Genomic DNA, 22,673 nt, shown 5'->3' with positions numbered 1-22,673 from the left:
GTCCATTGTAAAGTACAGTATTACACATTTCAATAACCCTTGGAGAAATTGAAGGGGGAAATGCTAATTGGGTTTAGTGGTAGGATACAGTGCATTTGGAAATTATTCAGACCCCTTCCCTTTTTTTTCACATTTTGTTAAGTTACTTGTACTAAAATGTATTAACATTTACATTTACATTTACATTTAAGTCATTTAGCAGACGCTCTTATCCAGAGCGACTTACAAATTGGTGCATTCACCTTATGACATCCAGTGGAACAGTCACTTTACAATAGTGCATCTAAATCTTAAAGGGGGGGGGGGGTGAGAGGGATTACTTATCCTATCCTAGGTATTCCTTAAAGAGGTGGGGTTTCAGGTGTCTCCGGAAGGTGGTGATTGACTCCGCTGTCCTGGCGTCGTGAGGGAGTTTGTTCCACCATTGGGGGGGCCAGAGCAGCGAACAGTTTTGACTGGGCTGAGCGGGAGCTGTACTTCCTCAGTGGTAGGGAGGCGAGCAGGCCAGAGGTGGATGAACGCAGTGCCCTTGTTTGGGTGTAGGGCCTGATCAGAGCCTGGAGGTACTGAGGTGCCGTTCCCCTCACAGCTCCGTAGGCAAGCACCATGGTCTTGTAGCGGATGCGAGCTTCAACTGGAAGCCAGTGGAGAGAACGGAGGAGCGGGGTGACGTGAGAGAACTTGGGAAGGTTGAACACCAGACGGGCTGCGGCGTTCTGGATGAGTTGAAGGGGTTTAATGGCACAGGCAGGGAGCCCAGCCAACAGCGAGTTGCAGTAATCCAGACGGGAGATGACAAGTGCCTGGATTAGGACCTGCGCCGCTTCCTGTGTGAGGCAGAGTCGTACTCTGCGGATGTTGTAGAGCATGAACCTACAGGAACGGGCCACCGCCTTGATGTTGGTTGAGAACGACAGGGTGTTGTCCAGGATCACGCCAAGGTTCTTAGCGCTTTGGGAGGAGGACACAATGGAGTTGTCAACCGTGATGGCGAGATCATGGAACGGGCAGTCCTTCCCCGGGAGGAAGAGCAGCTCCGTCTTGCCGAGGTTCAGCTTGAGGTGGTGATCCGTCATCCACACTGATATGTCTGCCAGACATGCAGAGATGCGATTCGCCACCTGGTCATCAGAAGGGGGAAAGGAGAAGATTAATTGTGTGTCGTCTGCATAGCAATGATAGGAGAGACCATGTGAGGTTATTACAGAGCCAAGTGACTTGGTGTATAGCGAGAATAGGAGAGGGCCTAGAACAGAGCCCTGGGGGACACCAGTGGTGAGAGCGCGTGGTGAGGAGACAGATTCTCGCCACGCCACCTGGTAGGAGCGACCTGTCAGGTAGGACGCAATCCAAGCGTGGGCCGCGCCGGAGATGCCCAACTCGGAGAGGGTGGAGAGGAGGATCTGATGGTTCACAGTATCGAAGGCAGCCGATAGATCTAGAAGGATGAGAGCGGAAGAGAGAGAGTTAGCTTTAGCAGTGCGGAGCGCCTCCGTGATACAGAGGAGAGCAGTCTCAGTTGAATGACTAGTCTTGAAACCCGACTGGTTTGGATCAAGGAGGTCATTCAGAGAGAGATAGCGAGAGAGCTGGCCAAGGACGGCACGTTCAAGAGTTTTGGAGAGAAAAGAAAGAAGGGATACTGGTCTGTAGTTGTTGACATCGGAGGGATCGAGTGTAGGTTTTTTCAGAAGGGGTGCAACTCTCGCTCTCTTGAAGACGGAAGGGACGTAGCCAGCGGTCAGGGATGAGTTGATGAGCGAGGTGAGGTAAGGGAGAAGGTCTCCGGAAATGGTCTGGAGAAGAGAGGAGGGGATAGGGTCAAGCGGGCAGGTTGTTGGGCGGCCGGCCGTCACAAGACGCGAGATTTCATCTGGAGAGAGAGGGGAGAAAGAGGTCAGAGCACAGGGTAGGGCAGTGTGAGCAGAACCAGCGGTGTCGTTTGACTTAGCAAACGAGGATCGGATGTCGTCGACCTTCTTTTCAAAATGGTTGACGAAGTCATCTGCAGAGAGGGAGGAGGGGGGGGGAGGATTCAGGAGGGAGGAGAAGGTGGCAAAGAGCTTCCTAGGGTTAGAGGCAGATGCTTGAAATTTAGAGTGGTAGAAAGTGGTTTTAGCAGCAGAGACAGAGGAGGAAAATGTAGAGAGGAGGGAGTGAAAGGATGCCAGGTCCGCAGGGAGGCGAGTTTTCCTCCATTTCCGCTCGGCTGCCCGGAGCCCTGTTCTGTGAGCTCGCAATGAGTCATCGAGCCACGGAGCGGGAGGGGAGGGCCGAGCCGGCCTGGAGGATAGAGGACATAGAGAGTCAAAGGATGCAGAGAGGGAGGAGAGGAGGGTTGAGGAGGCAGAATCAGGAGATAGGTTGGAGAAGGTGTGAGCAGAGGGAAGAGATGACAGGATGGAAGAGGAGAGAGTAGCGGGGGAGAGAGAGCGAAGGTTGGGACGGCGCGATACCATCCGAGTAGGGGCAGTGTGGGAGGTGTTGAATGAGAGCGAGAGGGAGAAGGATACAAGGTAGTGGTCGGAGACTTGGAGGGGAGTTGCAATGAGGTTAGTGGAAGAACAGCATCTAGTAAAGATGAGGTCGAGCGTATTGCCTGCCTTGTGAGTAGGGGGGGAAGGTGAGAGGGTGAGGTCAAAAGAGGAGAGGAGCGGAAAGACGGAGGCAGAGAGGAATGAGTCAAATTGTAGTTTCCCCCCGTCATCAATCTACACACAGTACCCCACAATGAAAAAGTGAAATAAGGTTTAGATTGAAGATGAAATATCATATTTACATAAGCATTCAGACCATTTACTCAGTACTTTGTTGAAGCACCTTTGGCAGCAATTACAGCCTTGAGTCTTCTTGGGTATGACGCTAAAAGCTTAGCACACCTGTATTTTGGGAGTTTCTACAATTCTTCTCTGCAAATCCTCTCAAGCTCTGTCAGGTTGGATAGGAACTTTGCTGCACAGAGATGTTCGATCGGGTGCAAGTTCGGGCTCTGGCTGGGCACATTCAAGGACATTCAAAGACTTGTCCCGAAGCCACTCCTGCTCCTCCTGTACTTTGCTCTGTTCATCTTTCCCTCAATCTCTCAAATCTTGTTTCTCATAGTCTGAGAGTCATTTAGGTGCCTTTTGGCAAACTCCAAGCAGTCTGTCATGTTCATTTTACTGAGGAGTGGTTTCCATCTGGCCACTACCATAAAGGCCTGATTGGTGGAGGGCTGCAGAGATGGCTGTTATTCTGGAAGGTTCTCCCATCTCAACAGAGGAACTCCGGAGCTCTGTCAGAGTGTGTATCGGGTTCTTGGTCATCTCCCTGATCAAGGCCCTTCTCCGTGGATTGCTCAGTTTGGCCGGGCGGCCAGCTCTAGGAAGAGTCTTGGTGGTTCCAAACTATTTCCATTTAAGAATGATGGAGGCCACTGCGGGACGTTCAATGCTGCAGACATTTTTTATGTCCCCCAGATCTGTGCCTCGACACAATCCTGTCTCAGAGCTCCACGGACAATTCCTTCAGGCCTTATGGCTTTGTTTTTGCTCTGACATGCTCTGTCAAATGTAGGACCATATCAAATCAAATTGTGTTAGTCACATGCACCGAATACAACAGGTGTAGATCTTACAGTGAAGAGCCCACAACCAACAATGCAGTTTTAAAAAATACGGACAAGAATAAGAGACAAAAGTAACAAGTAATTAAAGAGAAGCAGTAAAACAACAATAGTGAGACTATATACAGGCGGGTACCGGTTAGTTGAGGTAGTATGTACATGTAGGTAGAGTTATTGACGTAACTATGCATAGATGACAACAACAGAGAGTAGAAACGGTGTAAAGAGAGTGGTGGCAATGCAAATAGTCTTGGTAGCCATTTGATTAGATGTTCAGGAGTCTTATGGCTTGGGGATAGAAGCTGTTTAGAAGCCTCTTGGACCTAGACTTGGCGCTCCGGTATCACTTGCCGTGCGGTAGCAGAGAGAACAGTCTATGACTAGGGTGGCTGGAGTCTTTAACAATTTTTAGGGCCTTTCTCTGACACCGCCTGGTATAGAGGACCTGGATGGCAGGAAGCTTGGCCCCAGTGATGTACTGGGCTGTTCGCACTGCCCTCTGTAGTGCCTTGCAGTCGGAGGCCGAGGAGTTGCAACACCAGGCAGTGATGCAACCAGTGCTCTTGATGGTGCAGCTGTGGAACCTTTTGAGGATCTGAGGACCCATGACAAATCCTTTCAGTCTCCTGAGGGGAAATAGGTTTTGTCAGGCCCTCTTCACAACTTTCTTGGTCTGTTTGGACCATGTTAGTTTGTTGATGATGTGGACACCAAGGAACTTGAAGCTCTCAACCTGCTCCACGGCAGCCCCATCGATGAGAATGGGGGTGTGCTCGGTCCTCTTTTTCCTATAGTCCACAATCATCTCCTTTGTCTTGGTCACGTTGAGGGATAGGTTGTTGTCCTGGAACCACACGGCCAGGACATCCTCCCTATCGGCTATTTCGACAGTGTCTGTGATCAGGACTACCACTGTTGTGTCATCGGCAAATTTAATGATAGTGTTGGAGTCGAGTCCTGCCTGGCCGTGCAGTCATGAGTGAACACAGGAGTACAGGAGGGGACTGAGCACGCACCTGATTTGTAATCATTTGTCAGCAATCTGTTAGTATTGCCATTAGAGGCCTATCATTCTATTTCTGTTTCATTTGACTTTTCTGTGCTGACATCATGAGAAAATGACACTGTCCAGACCAGCTGTGTTACAGTGGTCTGGACAGTGTCATATAGTACACTACCTATGGCCCCTTATCAAAAGTAGTGCACTGTATAGGGCATAGGGTACCATTTGGGATGCACCCACTGACTGTACAACAACTGGATTAACTGGTACTGAATATGACTATGAATTCTGTCCGCCAAGCATGGCACGCTGCCCGCCTGGCACATGCTGGTACACCATTGTTCACAAATTATGTCTCAGGGCAGCTGGCTGATATGATAATCGCGAGTAACTGATGAGCCATTGTTTGTGTTTATCTGTGTGTGTGTTTCTGGTTTTACTATCCTTGTGGGGACCATAAGTCCTTCAAGGATAGTCCCCGCAAGGAAAAAGGCATTTTAGGCCTAAGGGTTACAATTCGGGTAAGATTTTGGAGTTACAGTTAGGATATATATATTTTTTAACATTTTACCCCCTTTTCTCCCCAATTTCGTGGTATCCAATTGTTAGTAGTTACTATCTTGTCTCATCACCACAACTCCTGTACGGGCTCGGGAGAGACCATGGTCGAAAGCCATGCGTCCTCCAAAACACAACCCAACCAAGCCGCACTGCTTCTTAACACAGCACGTATCCAACCCGTAAGCCAGCCGCACCAATGTGTCTGGCGACCTGGTTAACGTGCGCTGCGCCCAGCCCGCCACAGGAGTCGCTAGTGCGCGATGAGCAATGAGACAAGGTTATCCCTACCGGCCAAACCCGGACGACGCTAGGCCAATTGTGCATCGCCCCACAGACCTCCCAGTCGCGGCCGGCTAAGACAGAGCCTGGGCGCAAACCCAGAATCTCTGGTGGCACAGCTAGCACTGCTATGCAGTGCCCTAGACCACTGCTCCATCCAGGAGGCTTTTGAATGAGTATCAATTGGATAGGATTTTTAATGGGTATCAATTGTTTGGTCCCCACAAGGACAGTAAAACAACGTGTGTGTGTGTGACTCAGCACTACAAGAACAGATACGATGTACAGTGCATTCAGAAAGCATTTAGACCCTTCCCTTTTTCCACATATTATATATGTGACCAATAAGATTTGATTTGATAAAAGTCCATAGCCTTGCTGTGTGTACATCAGCCTGCCAGATTTGGGCCAATTCAGGCCTCAAACTCACAGTTGATTAATATTTGGTTTCAAAAGTGTCACGCAATGAATGATGCATGGTCCCTCTACCAATGCAAATTAACTCTATTAGGAGGTGAATAGCCTCTAGTGAAGATCGTAATGACTGAGCAGTAGATTAGCATATTTATATTATAGGTTACTGATAAAAGGTATAGCTGCAGATAGTAGGAGATGCATGTGTTTGTCATTCACCTTAACTGAACTGGTATTAACCACTTGCTTGGACAACACAGGATTCTTACTAAGATTTTCAGATGGATCCAGTAGACTATACCCTATCAGGTTTTAATAATTATTATACAGGCATTATTCACAATGCATGGGTAATGCTGTTATTTACAATGACAGTTTCCTCTACTATGTGTCAAGTTAAAGAGCAGAATAGGGAGTGATTGGGGGGATATATGCTGTATCTCTCTCTCTCTCTCTCTCTCTCTCTCTCTCTCTCTCTCTCTCTCTCTCTCTCTCTCTCTCTCTCTCTCTCTCTCTCTCTCTCTCTCTCTCTCTCTCCTTCTCTATCCTCTCCTTCCCCGTTCTCCCCCTACTAATCTCAGTGAAGCTCAGGTGATCTCTCTCTTGCTCCTCTTGGGTGGATCAAAACCTTGTGAACGGCAATGTTTCACCTCTCTCACTATCTTCTTCCATGTCCACCCTCACCCCCACCACCCTGCTCAAATCCTTCATCTCTCCTCTGTGACACGGACACCACAGCAGCACCCAGCTATTACTATTCAGAAAGCACACTGCTCTCTCACTGCTCTCTCACTGAATGAAACACCACACTAGCGCTGCTGTCATAGGGCTCTGGTCAAATGTGGTGCACTATACAGGGACTAGGGTGCCATTTGGGGCGCATCCAACGGTTGTTTTTAGGGTTACCCATCTCTCAGCAGGATTTTTAAAGGGCTATCTGTCCCTGTCAATCATCAACTTGAAACATTTTTCTAAAACTCCAAGTAATGCACTATATAGGGAATAGAGTGCAATTTGGGACACATCCCATGTATTGGAGGTCAGAGGCCTGCTGGTCAGAATGAAATACTGTCATGTCTTTTGTACATCAACTGGGTCGAAAAGATTCAAGATTACTAGAAAACAAACGCAGTCCAGTAGCCCTAGAGGAATGCAGCCCAGGTGCAGACTCTCCTAGCCACAGGCTACCATAATAATGAATTAAAACACATAAGCAGGGGGCTGCTGTGTGTGACAAAGTGGAGATCAGGTGTTTAGTGAGGATATGAGGTTAAGATGACAGGTGCTGAGTGATATTAGGATAGACAGAGAACTAGCCAACCCTGAGGGAAGGATAACTTATACACCGCTACACCTGATACAATGTCACTCAAAGTAGAGCTTACCCCACTGTATAGGACATACTGAATAAGAAAGGTATTTTGGATGTTGGCTCTCTGTTTTTGGCATATGCCTCAATGCAGCATTGAGAGATGAGATATATTGATTGATTTAATACAGGTATGATCAACAGTGAGCTTGTAAAAGGAGAGGGCAGCTTACAGCAGTGAGAGGAGTGAGGACACAAACAATAGTATTACTGATACACCACTAAATCCATATCTACTAATATCACAGACATGGGCTGTGTCCTATGATGAGGACAATGGTGTGATTCGTTGATAATGGAAGAAGAAATGATCATACAGTATGACTGATGACAGACGCATCAACACAATGCTATTTGTCACTGTTAACTAACTAAATCCACACAATGTGGTTTTATGGATTCAGGCAGTGACTGATAAATACATACCTGTATAAAATCAAGCAGACTTGAAAGATTATGTTAACGTTAAGTGTCAGTTATGAGGGCCCCAGCCCTTACTAATGGACGAGAAGAGAAATGTCTGGATGGAAGAACAGCTTCATTTATTAAAGATTTCATACATGAGGTTATTTGTAGAAAAATGCAAAGTGCAGCTAACAGAAAACATTTACAAAAAAGTAGCCCACCAAGTCATTTTAAATAACTGATTATTATTAGTATGGAATCACCCTTCTAGTCATACTTTCAACAAAGTAATACTGTTAAGGCTTCATGAAGCCACACTAAACCTTCATAGACCCTTAATGCCTGTAAAGATGGCATTCATGAGTTGCAGTTCATTTAAAGTGGGGCCTATAACTCTATTCAGATAATAACACAATTCTTGTGATGTTCAAATTGAGAGGCTATACAGTACTAGGTGACAGAACTAAGCCAGCTATGAGCTTGGAGCTATCAGAAGGTTGACAAATATGTACCAGGCCTAAGCTGCCTGCTGCCAACCTCGCTCTAGAAACACAGGCATAAACAGTGCCGGCCCGGCCGGGTCACCATGAAACAGTTGACCCATGCAAGTTTATGATCAGAAATGATCTGTGCAATAGGCACGTCAGATAGACACAAAAGCATAAGAACAATGTTGACAACGCTCTGGTTCGGGGAAGGGGGGGTGTTAGATTTTCACCCTGCCGGAGATTTGGCAGGTCTTCTGTTATTGAATATTTCCATTGTCACTGCAACAAAAGTGTGATGATCACTGTTCAAATGCTTACAAAGGAAATGCCATCTTGCAAACAGCATGCTGACCTCTGCAGTTTTGAAGTGAAATATGCAATGATTAGAAAGGCACGTTTGTTTTCCTGCGATGAGTTTAAAAAGTTCACTGTTGGGTTCATTGTGTGCCGCTTCTGAAACCCCAACCTGCCTTACTCCTCTGTCTGTTCCACTTCAATGTATTCTGAAAAACACTGAAAATATTTTAAAAATCCACTGGAAACCTGGACAGAGATATAATCATTTTGTAATGTAGTCCAGAGTATTCTATGGTTCTATTGTGGAACGAGTCAACACCAAGGACATTATTCCACTGTGAAGCACATACACTCACTCACACCCACACAAACCATTAATTTGTAAGATTGATATCACCAGAGATATTTTCTGCGGTATCAGACTCACATTCAGAAGATTCTAAAATGTGAACTAGTTAACCAACTGTTTCGACTTTATCTGTTATTTATTGGCAAGTCAAGGGCAAACTCAGTCTGACAATCAATACATATTGTTGAAAACCTTTCAGCTTGCCAGTACCTAATTTCTCAGAAAGAGAACATCAAAATTCTCCAAATTTTAACATGGCTTATGACTTAAGTTATATCTCAAGTGATAACACACTTGAACAAATTGTATGGTGTGTGTGTGTGCGTGTGTGTGTGTCCGCATGCGTGTGACTGATTCATCTCTGTCTCTATCAGATATATATCTTTGAAAAGCTTCAGACCAACTGGCCTTTGTTTAGGGCTCCGCGATGGTTCATTCCAGTTGATTACTCATGTTCTAATGCTAATGACAGAGGGCTGGTTTAAGGTTTCAGCCCTGTCAGCTGGTCAGTGGGACTGTGACATATGTGCAATAGGTTGTGACAGTGGCACAGGGACCATGTCTCTTTCACAGGAGATTTGATATGTGGGATGAATGTGGTTACTGTCAATGGACATATTAGTGGCCATTATTAGTCAGAGGTGTTGTGCATTTCGTTCAGCTTTTCACTGGGCTCCTGCTACAGCCATACAGGCTGCATAGATTACTCAATGGGGTAGTGTTTCACAACCAGTGGGAAGTCAGACTGGTGGTGCATTTTATAACAGGTTTACTCCCTAGTGTAGAACAGGAGACAACAGTCCTGGCTCAAATCTACATTTGATGAGTTATTGTATCAACATGAAAATATTCAAACAAAATACATTTCAGAATTGATTGAAAATGTGAAATTAAACTTGCAGCAATGTTTGAAAAACTAAAGCCATAATACGGTCATTGGTCTTTGTTTAAACATTGACAAATTGACAATATGATAGCAAGACAATGTTGAGTCCAGGTGTCAAGATAACCACACATAATATCCCGAGTGACTGACATCACATTGTCTCCAATTTAACAGTGACACGGTGTAGCACACAACAGGAAAGACAACAAGTCACTTTGAAAATTCATCTGCTTTAGGGCAGCATGTCTGCATTAGCTGTTACCTGGAAAGTGATATGTCATATCAAATGAACACAGAGTATCTTCAGCAGAGGGCATCAGATGCGGGTGTGCAAGCACACACACACACACACACACCTGAATTCTGAATGTGGTGACCATACACCTCAGGACAGAAACAGGGGCATCTAGAAGGAGCATCTAGAAGGACAATAATTTAAAGCTATATCCCATCTCACTCTCAAACATTTTAATTTGAGGTGCAGCTTTACCGTTAACCTGTATATCAATTGTTACTGAACAGGGGTATTGCGATAAGTGTCCACAGCATATCATAGAATAGGATTCTACAACCACTGAGGTACAGAAGTTGTGAAATAATATTGTTCTATAATGGCCACTCATTTTCTGAAAACCAATGGAAAAGTGATTTACAATATATTACAGCACCTTAAGTAACAGTTTACAGTTAATCTACATGTACAATATATGTTGCCTCCTTATTTTATGTTGAACATCATTATTACATACTATTCATATGTTGTTATTTTGAGAAATATCAAACTAACACGAATTACAATAGAACATTGACATTGACACACATAAATGATCTATCCATGTATTTTACAAAGATATGACAAGATACTATATGTTACAAGTTGAATTCCTCTTCAATAACATCAATACCTCAACGATTAAAAAAACATAATTACAGATTATAGGATTTTAATTTGATCACCCTTTTGTTGCTGAGAATTCTCCTGCTCAGCAGGAAACGCAAACTTGTAGTGTATTCAAGGTTTTATAAAGCGCTTCTAAAGTTTGTAATTTCCACTTTAAAATGTCAGACTATTAAAAAACGTTTTATTTAATTTATTTAACACTTATTTAACTAGGCAAGTCAGTTAAAAATCAAAATCACTACATAAAGAGAGACCTAAGACAACAACATAGCATGGCAGCAATACATGACAACACAGCATGGTAGCAACACAACATGACAACAACATGGTAGCAGCACAATATGGCAGCAGCACAGTTTACAAACATAGAGACAACAATACATCACGCAAAGCAGCCACAACTGTTAGTAGGAGTGTCCATGATTGAGTCTGAATGAAAAGATTGAGATAAAACTGTCCAGTTTGAGTGTTTGTTGCAGCTTGTTCCAGTCGCTAGCTGCAGTGAACTGAAAAGACAAGCCACCCAGGGATGTGTGTGTTTTGGGGACCTTTTAACAGTATGTGACTGGCAGAACGGGTGTTGTATATTGAGGATGAGGGCTGCAGTAGATGTCTCAGATAGGGGGGAGTGAGGCCTAAGAGGGTTTTATAAATAAGCATCAACCCTTGCGAAAGGGTATACAGAGATGACCAGTTTACAGAAGAGAAAAGAGTGCAGTGATGTGTCCCATAAGGAGCATTGGTGGCAAATCTGATGGCCTAATGTTAAAGAACATCTAGCCGCTCGAAAGCACCCTTACCTGCCGATCTATAAATTATGTCACCGTAATCTAGCATGGGAGGACGGTCATCTGAATCAGGGTTAGTTTGACAGCTTGGGTGAAAGAGGAGAGATTACGATAGAGGAAACCAAGTCTAGATTTAACTTTAGCCTGCAGCTTTGATATGTGCTGAGAGAAGGACATTGTACCATCTAGCCATACTCCCAAGTACTTGTATGAGGTGACTACCTCAAAAGCTCTAAACCCTCAGCAGTAGTAATCACACCTTTGGGGAGAGGGGCATTCTTCTTACCAAACCACATGAACTTTGGCAGTGTTCAGAACAAGGTTAAGGGCAGAGAAAGCTTGTTCGACACTAAGAAATCTTTGTTGTGGAGCGCTTAACACAAAATACGGGGAGGGGCCAGCTGAGTATAATAATCTATCATCTGCATATAAATGGATGAGAGAGCTTCCTACTGCCTGAGCTATGTTGTTGATGTAAATTGAGAAGAGCGTGGGGCCTAGGATCAAGCCTTGGGGTACACCCTTGGTGACAGGCAGTGGCTGAGACAGCAGATGTTCTGACTTTATACACTGCATTCTTTGAGAGAGGTAGTTAGCAAACCAGGCTAAAGAACCCTCAGAGACACCAATAATCCTTAGCCGGCCCACAAGAATTGAATGATCTACCGTATCAAAAGCTTTGGCCAAGTCAATAGCAGCACAAAATTTCTTAGAATCAAGGGCAATGGTGACATCATTGAAGATCTTTAAGGTTGCAGTGACACATCCATAACCTGAGCGGAAACCAGATTGTATACCAGTCAGTTGATTATTGCCAAGTTTTTCCAACACTTTTGATAAACAGGGCAAAATAGAAATAGGCTTATAACAGTAAGGATCAGCTTGATCTCCCTCTAAATAAAAGACGAATCGTATCTGCCTTCCAAGCAATGGGAACCTCCACAGAGAGGAGAGGCAGGTTAAAAAGGTCAGAGATAGGCTTGGCGATTATAGGTGCAGCAACCTTAAAGAAGAAAGGGTCTAAACCATCTACACCCAGATGTTTTTTGGGGGTCAAGTTTAAGGAGCTCCTTTAGCACCTTGGACTCAGTGACCGCCTGCAGGCAGAAGCTTTGTCGCGGGGCGGGGGCGAAAAAGAGGGAGGAGCATCGGGGCTAGTCACATTAGAAGGGGTGGGAGATGAGGAAAAGGGCAAGGAGGCATGACTAAGTCAAATATGAATCCTGACTTAATGAAGTGGTGATTAAAAAGCTCAGCCATGTGCTTCTTGTCAGTAACAACCACATTTTCAACTTTAAGAGACATGGGCAGCTGTAAGGAGGAGGGTTTATTCTCCAGGTCTCCAAGTTTTCCAGAACTTCTTGAGGTTAGATCCACAGAGAGAGAACTGCTGCTTAAAGTAACTAACTTTGTCCTTCCGGAAGGCCTGAGTGCACTTATTTCTCATTTGCCTGAAAGAGAGCCAGTCAGCCTGTGTATGCATGTGCCAAGCTTTGAGGTGAAGTAACTCTGCAAGATCAAGGTCGAACCAGGGGATGAACCTGTTTTTAATTATCATTTTCTGTATAGAGGCGTGTTTGTTAACAATATCACTGAAAATATAAAAAAATAAGGTCCAATCGTCTTCGATAGAGGGGATCAAGCTGATTCTGTACCAGGACAGGTCATGATGGAAGTTTTTTAGCAAGCGTCTATGACAAATTAGGACAGGTCGTTTCACTGAGCAGCCATTACGAACACAGGCTGTAAAACAGTGACCACTAAGGTCATTACAGAAAACACCAAACTGATACCTATCAGGATTATTTGTCAAGATAACATCAAGGAAAGTAGCCTTTTCTGGGTGTTTGGAGTCATACCTTGTGGGATTGGTAAACTAAGAAAGCTGTAGGGAGTCCCATTTGTACACAACCAGTAGGCTACTGTACACAACCAGTAGGCTACTCTACCCATGTGAATAGGTAATAAAAATTGAGTCCAACTCTAATAAGCACACTGAAAATCAGAGAGACTTTCCTAGCCACTTGACTCCAAATAAGGTTATTATCATTTATATACAAACTCCAAAGAACTCTGTTTATTCCAACATCACAGGTAATTTCCTCCTAAGATAATATTCAGACTCTTTAATTTGTAATCATTTCCTTCCTCTCTTCTATCAAACGAGTGAAACAGAAGTGAGTCGCTCTTTTGGTATCATCTTTACCAGGCAGCGCAAGAGCAGCATTGTGTTCTGTATGGTGACATTTGTCCCGACCAACATTTACGCCCCCTATGGGTGAGCTGGCCCCATGGCCCATTGGTCCAGAGAGGTGAGGCCCACCTATGACTGAGATATCACTGGTCCTCATGGCCAAGTTCTTAGAGAAGGAGTTTGTACAGTGGTTCCAGATAAAAAAGGAGTCTCCATTAATGGACCTAATGTCTGGCCTCTGGGGAGGCTCTGGTAGCTTCACATGATGAGTTCCCATAAACATCAATGGTCCGTCCACAGACAGTCTGCGTCCTCGCCTGGTGGGGGTGCTACACCACATGTGAGTTCCCATATGGACCTACATGGGGAAGAGAGCAATGGTGAGTCACACTCCTTTTATGAAGACAAAAGGTTCGATATACTACATTTTTCGTGGACAGAGTACGTAACATAAATGGTATCGTAACATCTGTCAGAAGACTAACAAGCAACAGTCGTTCCGGTGAACTGTTTTTTTCGCCACTGATTGGTTGGAAAAATCTAGATTTTGCAGGTGTGAGCATCTTTTGAAATTCAGAACGGGAGGGGACATTTGGCCCATAGACTTGAATCGAGTAACTGGCACAAGATTTCCGTTCTGGGTTTTCAAAATTATATATACTGAATTAATGAAGAAAAAAAGCTGCACTTGGCATGATTTTATATCAAGTGTCCATCTCTTTCACAGTTTTCACATTTTGTTTCTTGACAATCTCTCTAAACCCTATCTCATAAGTGTAAAAGTGGAATGTACCTTCAGATTTCCTTTGGTGGTGAATGCCCGACCACAGACAGTGCAGGCAAACGGCTTCTCCCCAGTGTGAGTCCTCTCGTGGATTTGCAGGGCACTAGAAGAAGAGAAGGTTTTCCCACAAGTGTGGCAGTGATGCTGCTTGGGAGTCCGTCGAGGTGGCGGGGTGGCAAGCGCTGGGGAGGAAGAGGCAGAGGACGTCCTTAAATGCAAACTGCCTAGAAGATCCCTTGGTACCCCATAGCGGGCACTACCCAGGAATCTGTTCACTTCTTTCTTGATCATTTGGGTGCTCAGAGGATGTACAGAGTTGTCGGGGCATGAGGCAATGCTGGGAGTGGTGGGCTCAAACAACTTGGATGACAGGTCCCTCATCTGATGTGTTAGCATGTGCTGCTTGAGGTTCCCCTTGGTGGAAAACCCTCTGTTGCAAGCTGTACAAATAAATGGTCTCTCCCTGGTATGGCTTCGATAATGGATGTCCAAGGCACTTTGGCAGGCAAAGGTCTTACCACAAATATCACATTCAGTGTTGTTGAATATGCCTAGTTGTTCACGGAAAGTGTAGACCATGTTAGTGGGATCCTTCAGTGGGTTTAAAGATTTTAGATGGTCTAGGGACACCAGTGGACCAGTGCCAGTGAACTGCAAAAGGTTTGGATTGATATGTGCCTGGGATAAAGCTTTCTGGTACATTTCCTCACAGCTTGTGGGGCTAGACCATACTGGAACACCCTTGCTTTGGGAAAGAGACTGCTTGTCAACGGTATTCTCAGAAACAGCAAGGCTCCCACCACTTCGATCACCTCCAAGAGATGACGAGTCATAGACCTTCATCTTAAACCAGTTGACCTGCTTCTCCTCCACTGGCTTATGATGGTTAGTTGTCCTTTCGGGATCAGAGGAGCCTGCTCCTGTACTATCAGATGGAGAGGAAGACATGCTGCTGGACGAGGAGTTATTAAACCTAGACATGCCTGCGATCTCACTGTCATTGAAGTCTAAATCATCAGAAGGGTTCTCCAACTTTTCTAATTTCGTCTCATCTATTGAACCTCCATCAGACTCCATTGACATTGGGTAGTTCTGTTCAGAGAGAGGGGTGTTGGGAATCTGGCAACCCATATGCATACGGATGTGCTGCTGAAGGACAACAGCGTTAGTGAACTTCCTCTGGCAGATAGGGCAGGAGTGGTGGACCCTCAGTGGCGGTGTGGTGCGATGAACCGCATGGTGCGTCTTCAGGTTCCCTTTGGTGGAGAACGCCCGTCCGCACACTTTACATCTGAAGGGCCGCTCTCCTGTGTGGGTGTGGTAGTGCATCTTGAGGGCGCTCTGACAACTGAGTTTGCGGTTGCAAATGACACACTCATTGGGGTCTGTCACCTTCTTGTCAATGTTCTCAACCAGCTGCTGGAGTTTCAAGGTCTCTGATGTCTGCATGGGATCAAGGACTCCTCCTCTGAAGGGATGTTTGGTCTTGAACTGCTCCAACTTGATGGGATTTGTGCTGATGGAAGTGACATTGACGGATACATAGTCAGCTGATCTTTCTGTTGTGGAGCTCATCTTCGAGCTAAAGGTCAAGGGAGGTATAACGTTGTCTGTTTTCAGATTCATAATGTGGAACTTTGGGACTTTTCCAGCCTCTATCAAGTCTACGCTCTTTACTGCACTAGATGAATCACGTACAACTGGACTGGAATATGCAGTTATTGAAACAGGCTGCTCCTCTTTCTTGATGAGAAAGGGTAAGTTGGGTGATCCAGTTTGGAGCAACAGGCCTACAGAAGTAGTCAAGGTGGCTAGGGATGGTTTAGTATCCTGCCAGCATGTAACTTTTTTTTCTGGTGGTATAGACATGCCATAAGGGATTCCTGTGCTGGTTGGGATGTTGTCCAGGTGTTCTGGAACAGGGTACGGGTTCATTTGGGTATGGGGGAACCTCTCTTTGTGCCGCTGGAAGTGTACCTTCAAGTTCCCACGGGTGGAGAAACGATTCCCGCAGATGTTGCACTTGTATGGCCTCTCCCCAGTGTGGGATCGCAAATGGATCTGTAAGGCACTGTCACTCCCAAAAACCTTAGCGCAAAACCTGCATTTATGTTTAAAGAATGCCTCTTTGGAAGAGCTTTTGGGTTTGAAAGAAGTCACATTGGATGGTGTTCCTTTCCTTTGTCCGGCCAGCGCCTTTAAGGCATTCAGGTCCTGCACAATTGTGCCAATGCTTGGTCCAGCGCTAGAGAGTGTTTGATTGCTGGGTGGTGGCTGAGGTAGATGTGGTGTATTTGATCGGTTTAGCAAGCTACCTGTGCCAAGTGCCGGTGAGTTCCTTATGGTTTGGGCTGAAAAATTGAGTTGAGGGTACAGACCACTAGCATGAGTGTACTTCTTTCTAGAGTGGGGCTTGCTAACTGCTGAAGCTATGTGTTTACGTATACTTTGCAAGGGTTCAGTGCTAGAGTGTACAATACTCCTTCCAAAGGGGCTCTGTGGTAATTGTACTTTTGCTGTTAATCGCTTAAAGTGTCCGATGCTGGCAGACTGGCTGGCGAGACTCTGGGCTAACCCAGCAGCTGCAGCTAGCTGCTGGGAGAGATGGGAACTGAGGGTTGTCAACTGGCTGGCCTGCGTTGATGCTAGACTAACCTGAGGGCAGCTGATGGGTGTTTGTGTCAGTGTTTCTGATACCTCAGACCTCTGGGAAGCAAATAGTAAGACCTGGTGACGAATCTGATTAATCAGCTGCAGCTGGTGAATCTGATGCAGCTGCAAGGCCAGGAGTTGTTCCATCAGAGAAGAGACAGCCATCTTACCGCTGCCACTGCTGCCGGTGTCCGATCGGCTCTGCTGGGGAAACTGGGCCACTGCAACTTTAGTGCTTTCTAGGTTTTCAATGATGACATTGCTGTTGAACCATGAGAATGTCCCCTGATGTTCCAACAGATCGCTGCCAGGTTGAGGTAGTGAAATTGGGAGAACTGAGGTACATGAAACAATGTCAGTCTTGCTGTCAGTACTGCTTTTCTGGCTGCTACTGATGCTACTGGGGCTATCTAGCCGGCAATGGCTATTGTTAGTTCTTGAAACATTCATGGATTCTTCCTTCACTTCTGACTGCTCCTCCGACAGATCGCCGCACTCCTCCATTTCAGAGTTGTTGACTGTTTCGCCTGGTTCCACTGCTTTACGAGGCGACAAGGCTAGATGGAATATTTCAGCAGACGACACTGGATCTTCATTATCATTGACGATCAGGACTAAATGATTGGGAGAGCAATCCCTGACATGTAGTTCCAGATCTGATAGTTCAACAAACGCAGCACAGCATCTGCTGCAGACATGAGTACAAGAGACCAAAATGGGGGGAGTCGCTAAACTGTCATGGGTGCCCCCTGAAACAGACAAGAAGGAGGTAAAGGTTATTTATATATATACAGTACCAGTAAAACATTTGGAAACATCTACTCATTCAAGGTTTTTTCTTTATTTGTACTATTTTCTACATTGTAGAATAATAGTGAAGACTTCAAAACGATGAAATAACACATGGAATCATATAGTAATCTAAAAGTGTTAAACACATTTTTTTTTAAAGTTGCCACCCTTTGCCTTGATGACAGCTTCACACACTTGTGGCATTCTTCATGAGGAATGCTTTGCCAACCGTCTTGAAGGAGTTCCCACATATGCTGAGCACTTGTTGGCTGCTTTTCTTTCACTCTGCGGTCCAACTCATCCCCAACCATCTCAATTGGGTTGAGGTCGGGTGATTGTGGAGGCCAGATCATCTGATGCAGCACTCCATCACTCTCCTTCTTGGTCAAATAGCCCATACACAGCCTGGAGGTGTGTTGGGTCATTGTCCTGTTGAAAAGCAAATGATAGTCCCACTAAGCACAAATCAGATGGGATGGTGTATCGCTGCAGAATGCTGTGATAGCCATGCTGGTTAGGTGTGCCTTGAATTCTAAATAAATCCCAGACAGTGTCACCATTAAAGCACCCCCACACCATCAAACCTCCTCCTCCATGCTTCACGGTGGGAGCCACCCATGCGGAGATCATCCGTTCACTTACTCTGCGTCTTACAAAGACTCGGCCGCTGGACTCATCAGACCAAAGGACAGATTTCCACCGGTCTAATGTCCATTGCTCGTGTTTCTTGGCCCAAGGAAGTCTCTTCTTATTATTGGTGTCCTTTTAGTGGTGGTTTCTTTGCAGCAATTTGACCATGAAGGCCTGATTCATGCATTCTCCTTTCTGAGGCTGGTAACCCACTTCATGTCTTAAAGTAATGATGGACTGTTGTTTCTCTTCAATTATTTGAGCTGTTCTTGCCAAAATATGGACTTGGTCTTTTACCAAATAGGACTATCTTCTGTATACCACCCCTACCTTGTCACAACACAACTGACTGTCTCAAACGCATTAAGAAGGAACAAAATTCCACAAATTAACTTTTAACAAGACACACCTGTTAATTGAAATGCATTCCAGGTGACTACCTCATGAAGCTGGTTGAGAGAATGCCAAGAAGTGTGCAAAGCTGTCATCAAGGCAAAGGGTGGCTACTTTGAAGAATCTCAAATAGAAAATATATTTTGATTAGTTTAACACTTTTTTGCTTACTACGTGATTCCATATGTGTTATTTCATAGTTCTGATATCTTCACTATTATTCTACATTGTAGAAAATAGCAAAAATAAAGAAAAACCCTGGAATTAGTAGGTGTGTCCAAACTTTTGACTGGTACTGTATATTTGAGAAATTACATTTACTTTTGATACTTAAGTATATTTAAACCAAACACTTTTAGAGTCAAGTAGGATTTTACTGGGTGACTTTCACTTTTACTTGAGTCATTTTCTATTAAGGTATCTTTATTTTTACTCAAGTATAACAATTGGGTACTTTTTCCACCAATAAATAGTACTGCAATTGCAATGAATTATTGACTATAAAAAAATATGTATTACCTATTTAGCCAGGAATAGTAGAAAGTGTTAACTCGTAATTTATGACTACATAATTTATGTTCAATTGAAAGGGGCAGACACACAGATTTCATGTCTGACATGAAAATTGAATTGTGATGACTGTTTTTGAGACATTATTAGTAATAAAATGAAGGCTATGGACAATTAGACTAACAATAATATTTGACATTTAAACAAAATGAAGCCTCCATTGTCAATCATCACACAATGAAAAAAGTAATCATTTGCAACTTCTGTAAGCCTAAAATTGCCCTAAACCTAGTACAGAATTGCACACAACTATTACATTATCTTCATATCATTTTCAATTGCGTCATATGTTCCCTTATAACCATTTAGCCTACAGTTTCGTCCCAAACTTACCAATGCGTTCCGATAAAGCCAAATTATGATCCGACTGTACATGTTGAGGCTTTGCTTGTTTCCTGCGCGACATGATGATGTCCCAGTTCCACACATCAATTCAGACAGAAGAGAAAATGTCAAAATAAATATGCTTCGGAAGTTCGGAGTTATGGAAGCTGGATCCATTCATACAGTTTGTTGTGTTCAATGAACTCTGTAGTAGTTATTGCCAGCTGACAGAGCGCGCACCACCGTTTTCTCTTTCGTGGAGGAGACGGCACTTGACAGCGCGCGCAGAGTTGACGACGCGCGCACATTTACAGTGTATGTCAAGGCAATCCGCTGTGGGTAGTGTCCATATTCCAACTGTCCAATCCTTGGAAGAAGTGAATAAATATATTTGGAAATGTAACAAACGTCACCGTTTTATTAAAATCATGTTGATAACACTGAAATGTATATCTTACATTCAATGAAATCACTTGAAACTCGAAAAGCTCATAACAAGTACTTAAAAATAAGTTATTGTGTTCAAATCAAATGTATTTATATAGCCCTTCATACATCAGCTGATATCTCAAAGTGCTGTACAGAAACACAGCCTAAAAACTCAAACAGCAAGCAATACAGGTGTAGAAGCACGGTGGCTAGGGAAAAGTCCCTGGAAAGGCTAAGACCTAGGAAGAAACCTAGAGAGGAACCAGGCTATGTGGGTGGCCAGTCCTCTTCTGGCTGTGCCGGGTGGAGATTATAACAGAACATGGCCAAGATATTCAAATGTTCATAAATGACCAGCATGGTTAAATAATAATAATCACCGTAGTTATCGAGGGTGCAGCAAGTCAGCACATCAGGAGTAAATGTCAGTTGGCTTTTCATAGCCGATCATTAAGAGTATCTCTACCACTCCTGCTGTCTCTAGAGAGTTGAAAACAGCAGGTCTGGGACAGGTAGCACGCCCGGTGAACAGGGCAGGATTCCATAGCCGCAGACAGAACAGTTGAAACTGGAGCAGCAGCACGGCCAGTTGGCCTGGGGACAGCAAGGAGTCCTCATGCCAGGCAGTCCTGAGGCATGGTCATAGGGCTCAGGTCCTCCGGGAGAGAGAAAGAAAGAGAAAGAAAGAAAGAGAGAATTAGAGAGAGCATACTTAAATTCACACAGGACACCGGATAAGACAGGAGAAGTACTCCAGATATAACAAACTGACCCTAGCCCCGACACAAACTACTACAGCATAAATACTGGAGGCTGAGACAGGAGGGGTCAGAAGACACTGTGGCCCCATCCAATGATACCCCCAGACAGGGCAAAACAGGAAGGATATAGCCCCACCCACTTTGCCAAAGCACAGCCCCCACACCACTAGAGGGATATCTTCAACCACCAACTTACCATCCTGAGACAAGGCCGAGTATAGCCCACAAAGATCTCCGCCACGGCACAACCCAAGGGGGGACGCCAACTCCTAGGGACGGCATGAAAGAGCACCAGTAAGCCAGTGACTCAGCCCCTGTAATAGGGTTAGAGGCAGAGAATCCCAGTGGAAAGAGGGGAACCGGCCAGGCAGAGACAGCAAGGGCTATTCGTTGCTCCAGAGCCTTTCCGTTCACCTTCACACTCTTGGGCCAGACTACACTCAATCATATGACCCACTGAAGAGATGAGTCTCCAGTAAAGACTTAAAGGTTGAGACCGAGTCTGCGTCTTTCACATGGGTAGGCAGACCATTCCATAAAAATGGAGCTCTATAGGTAGAAAGCCCTGCCTCCAGCTGTTTGCTTAGAAATTATAGGGACAATTAGGAGGCCTGCGTCTTGTGACCGTAGCGTACGTGTAGGTATGTACGACAGGACCAAATCAGGGAGATAGGTGGGTGCAAGCCCATGTAATGCTTTGTAGGTTAGCAGTACAACCTTGAAATCAGCCCTTGCCTTAACAAGAAGCCAGTATAGGGAGGCTAGCACTGGAGTAATATGATCACATTTTTTGGGTTCTAGTCAGGATTCTAGCAGCCGTATTTAGCACTAACTGAAAAAAAAAATAATAATATCCAGGTAGCCGGAAAGTAGAGAATTGCAGTAGTCTAACCTAGATGTAACAAAAGCATGGACTCATTTTTCTGCATCATATTTGGACAAAAAGTTTCAGATTTTTGCAATGTTTCGTAGATGGAAAAAAAGCTGTCCTTGAAACAGTCTTGATATGTTCGTCAAAAGAGAGATCAGGGTCCAGAGTAACCCCAAGGTCCTTCACAGTTTTATTTGAGACGACTGTACAACCATTAAGATTAATTGTCAGATTCAACAGAAGATCTCTTTGTTTCTTGGGACCTAGAACAAGCATCTCTGTTTTGTCCGAGTTTAAAAGTAGAAAGTTTGCAGCCATCCACTTCTTTATGTCTGAAACACAGACTTCTAGCGTGGGCAATTTTGGGGCTTCACCGTGTTTCACTGAAGTGCACAGCTGTGTGTCATCCACATAGCAGTGAAAGTTAACATTATGTTTTCGAATGACATCCCCAAGAGGTAAAACATATATGGAAAACAATAGTGGTCCTAAAACGGAACCTTGAGGAACACCGGAATTTACAGTTGATTTGTCAGAGGACACCCATTCACAGAGACAAACTGATATCTTTCCGACAGATAAGATTTAAACCACGCCAGAACTGTCATGTTTTGTCATTGATTATCATGTCTTGTCCCTGTGCTTCCCCTTCTATTCGTTTCCCTCTGCTGGTCTTATTAGGTTCTTTCCCTCTTTCTATCCCTCTCTCTCCCCCTCCCTCTCTCACTCTCTCGCTCTCTCTTCTCTCTATCGTTCCGTTCCTGCTCCCAGCTGTTCCTATTCCCCTAATCAATCATTTAGTCTTCCCACACCTGTTCCCGATCCTTTTCCCTGATTAGAGTCCCTATTTCTCTCCTTGTTTTCCGTTCCTGCCCTGTCGGATCCTTGTCTATAATTCACCGTGCTGTGTCTATGTATTGCCCTGTCGT

The 22,673-nt window shown here is 44.7% G+C and overlaps 1 protein-coding gene across 1 annotated transcript; it reads right to left on the bottom strand.

Moving 5' to 3' along the window:
- Positions 1-13,335: 13,335 nt before the first annotated feature.
- LOC123998761 (sal-like protein 1) lies at positions 13,336-17,447 on the bottom strand. Its single transcript, XM_046303928.1, has 2 exons — positions 14,332-17,447; positions 13,336-13,896 (listed from the first exon to the last, which is right to left on the bottom strand). The coding sequence occupies exons 1-2, from the start codon at positions 17,422-17,424 to the stop codon at positions 13,471-13,473; spliced, it is 3,519 nt and encodes a 1,172-aa protein (XP_046159884.1). The 5' UTR covers positions 17,425-17,447; the 3' UTR covers positions 13,336-13,470.
- Positions 17,448-22,673: the final 5,226 nt, after the last annotated feature.

The sequence above is a fragment of the Oncorhynchus gorbuscha genome, linkage group LG01, assembly GCF_021184085.1.
Source record: "Oncorhynchus gorbuscha isolate QuinsamMale2020 ecotype Even-year linkage group LG01, OgorEven_v1.0, whole genome shotgun sequence".
Taxonomy (NCBI): Eukaryota; Metazoa; Chordata; class Actinopteri; order Salmoniformes; family Salmonidae; genus Oncorhynchus; species Oncorhynchus gorbuscha.
The sequence above is the reverse complement of the archived record's forward strand: the minus strand, read 5'-3'. Positions and strand labels throughout refer to the sequence as shown.

Excerpts from the sequence above, each read along its gene's own strand:
- LOC123998761 (XM_046303928.1), bottom strand. The coding sequence starts at position 17,424 with ATGAATGTTTCAAGAACTAACAATAGCCATTGCCGGCTAGATAGCCCC. Across the intron at positions 13,897-14,331 it reads CCACCAAAGGAAATCTGAAG|GTCCATATGGGAACTCACAT; the intron begins GTACATTCCACT and ends TTCCCCATGTAG.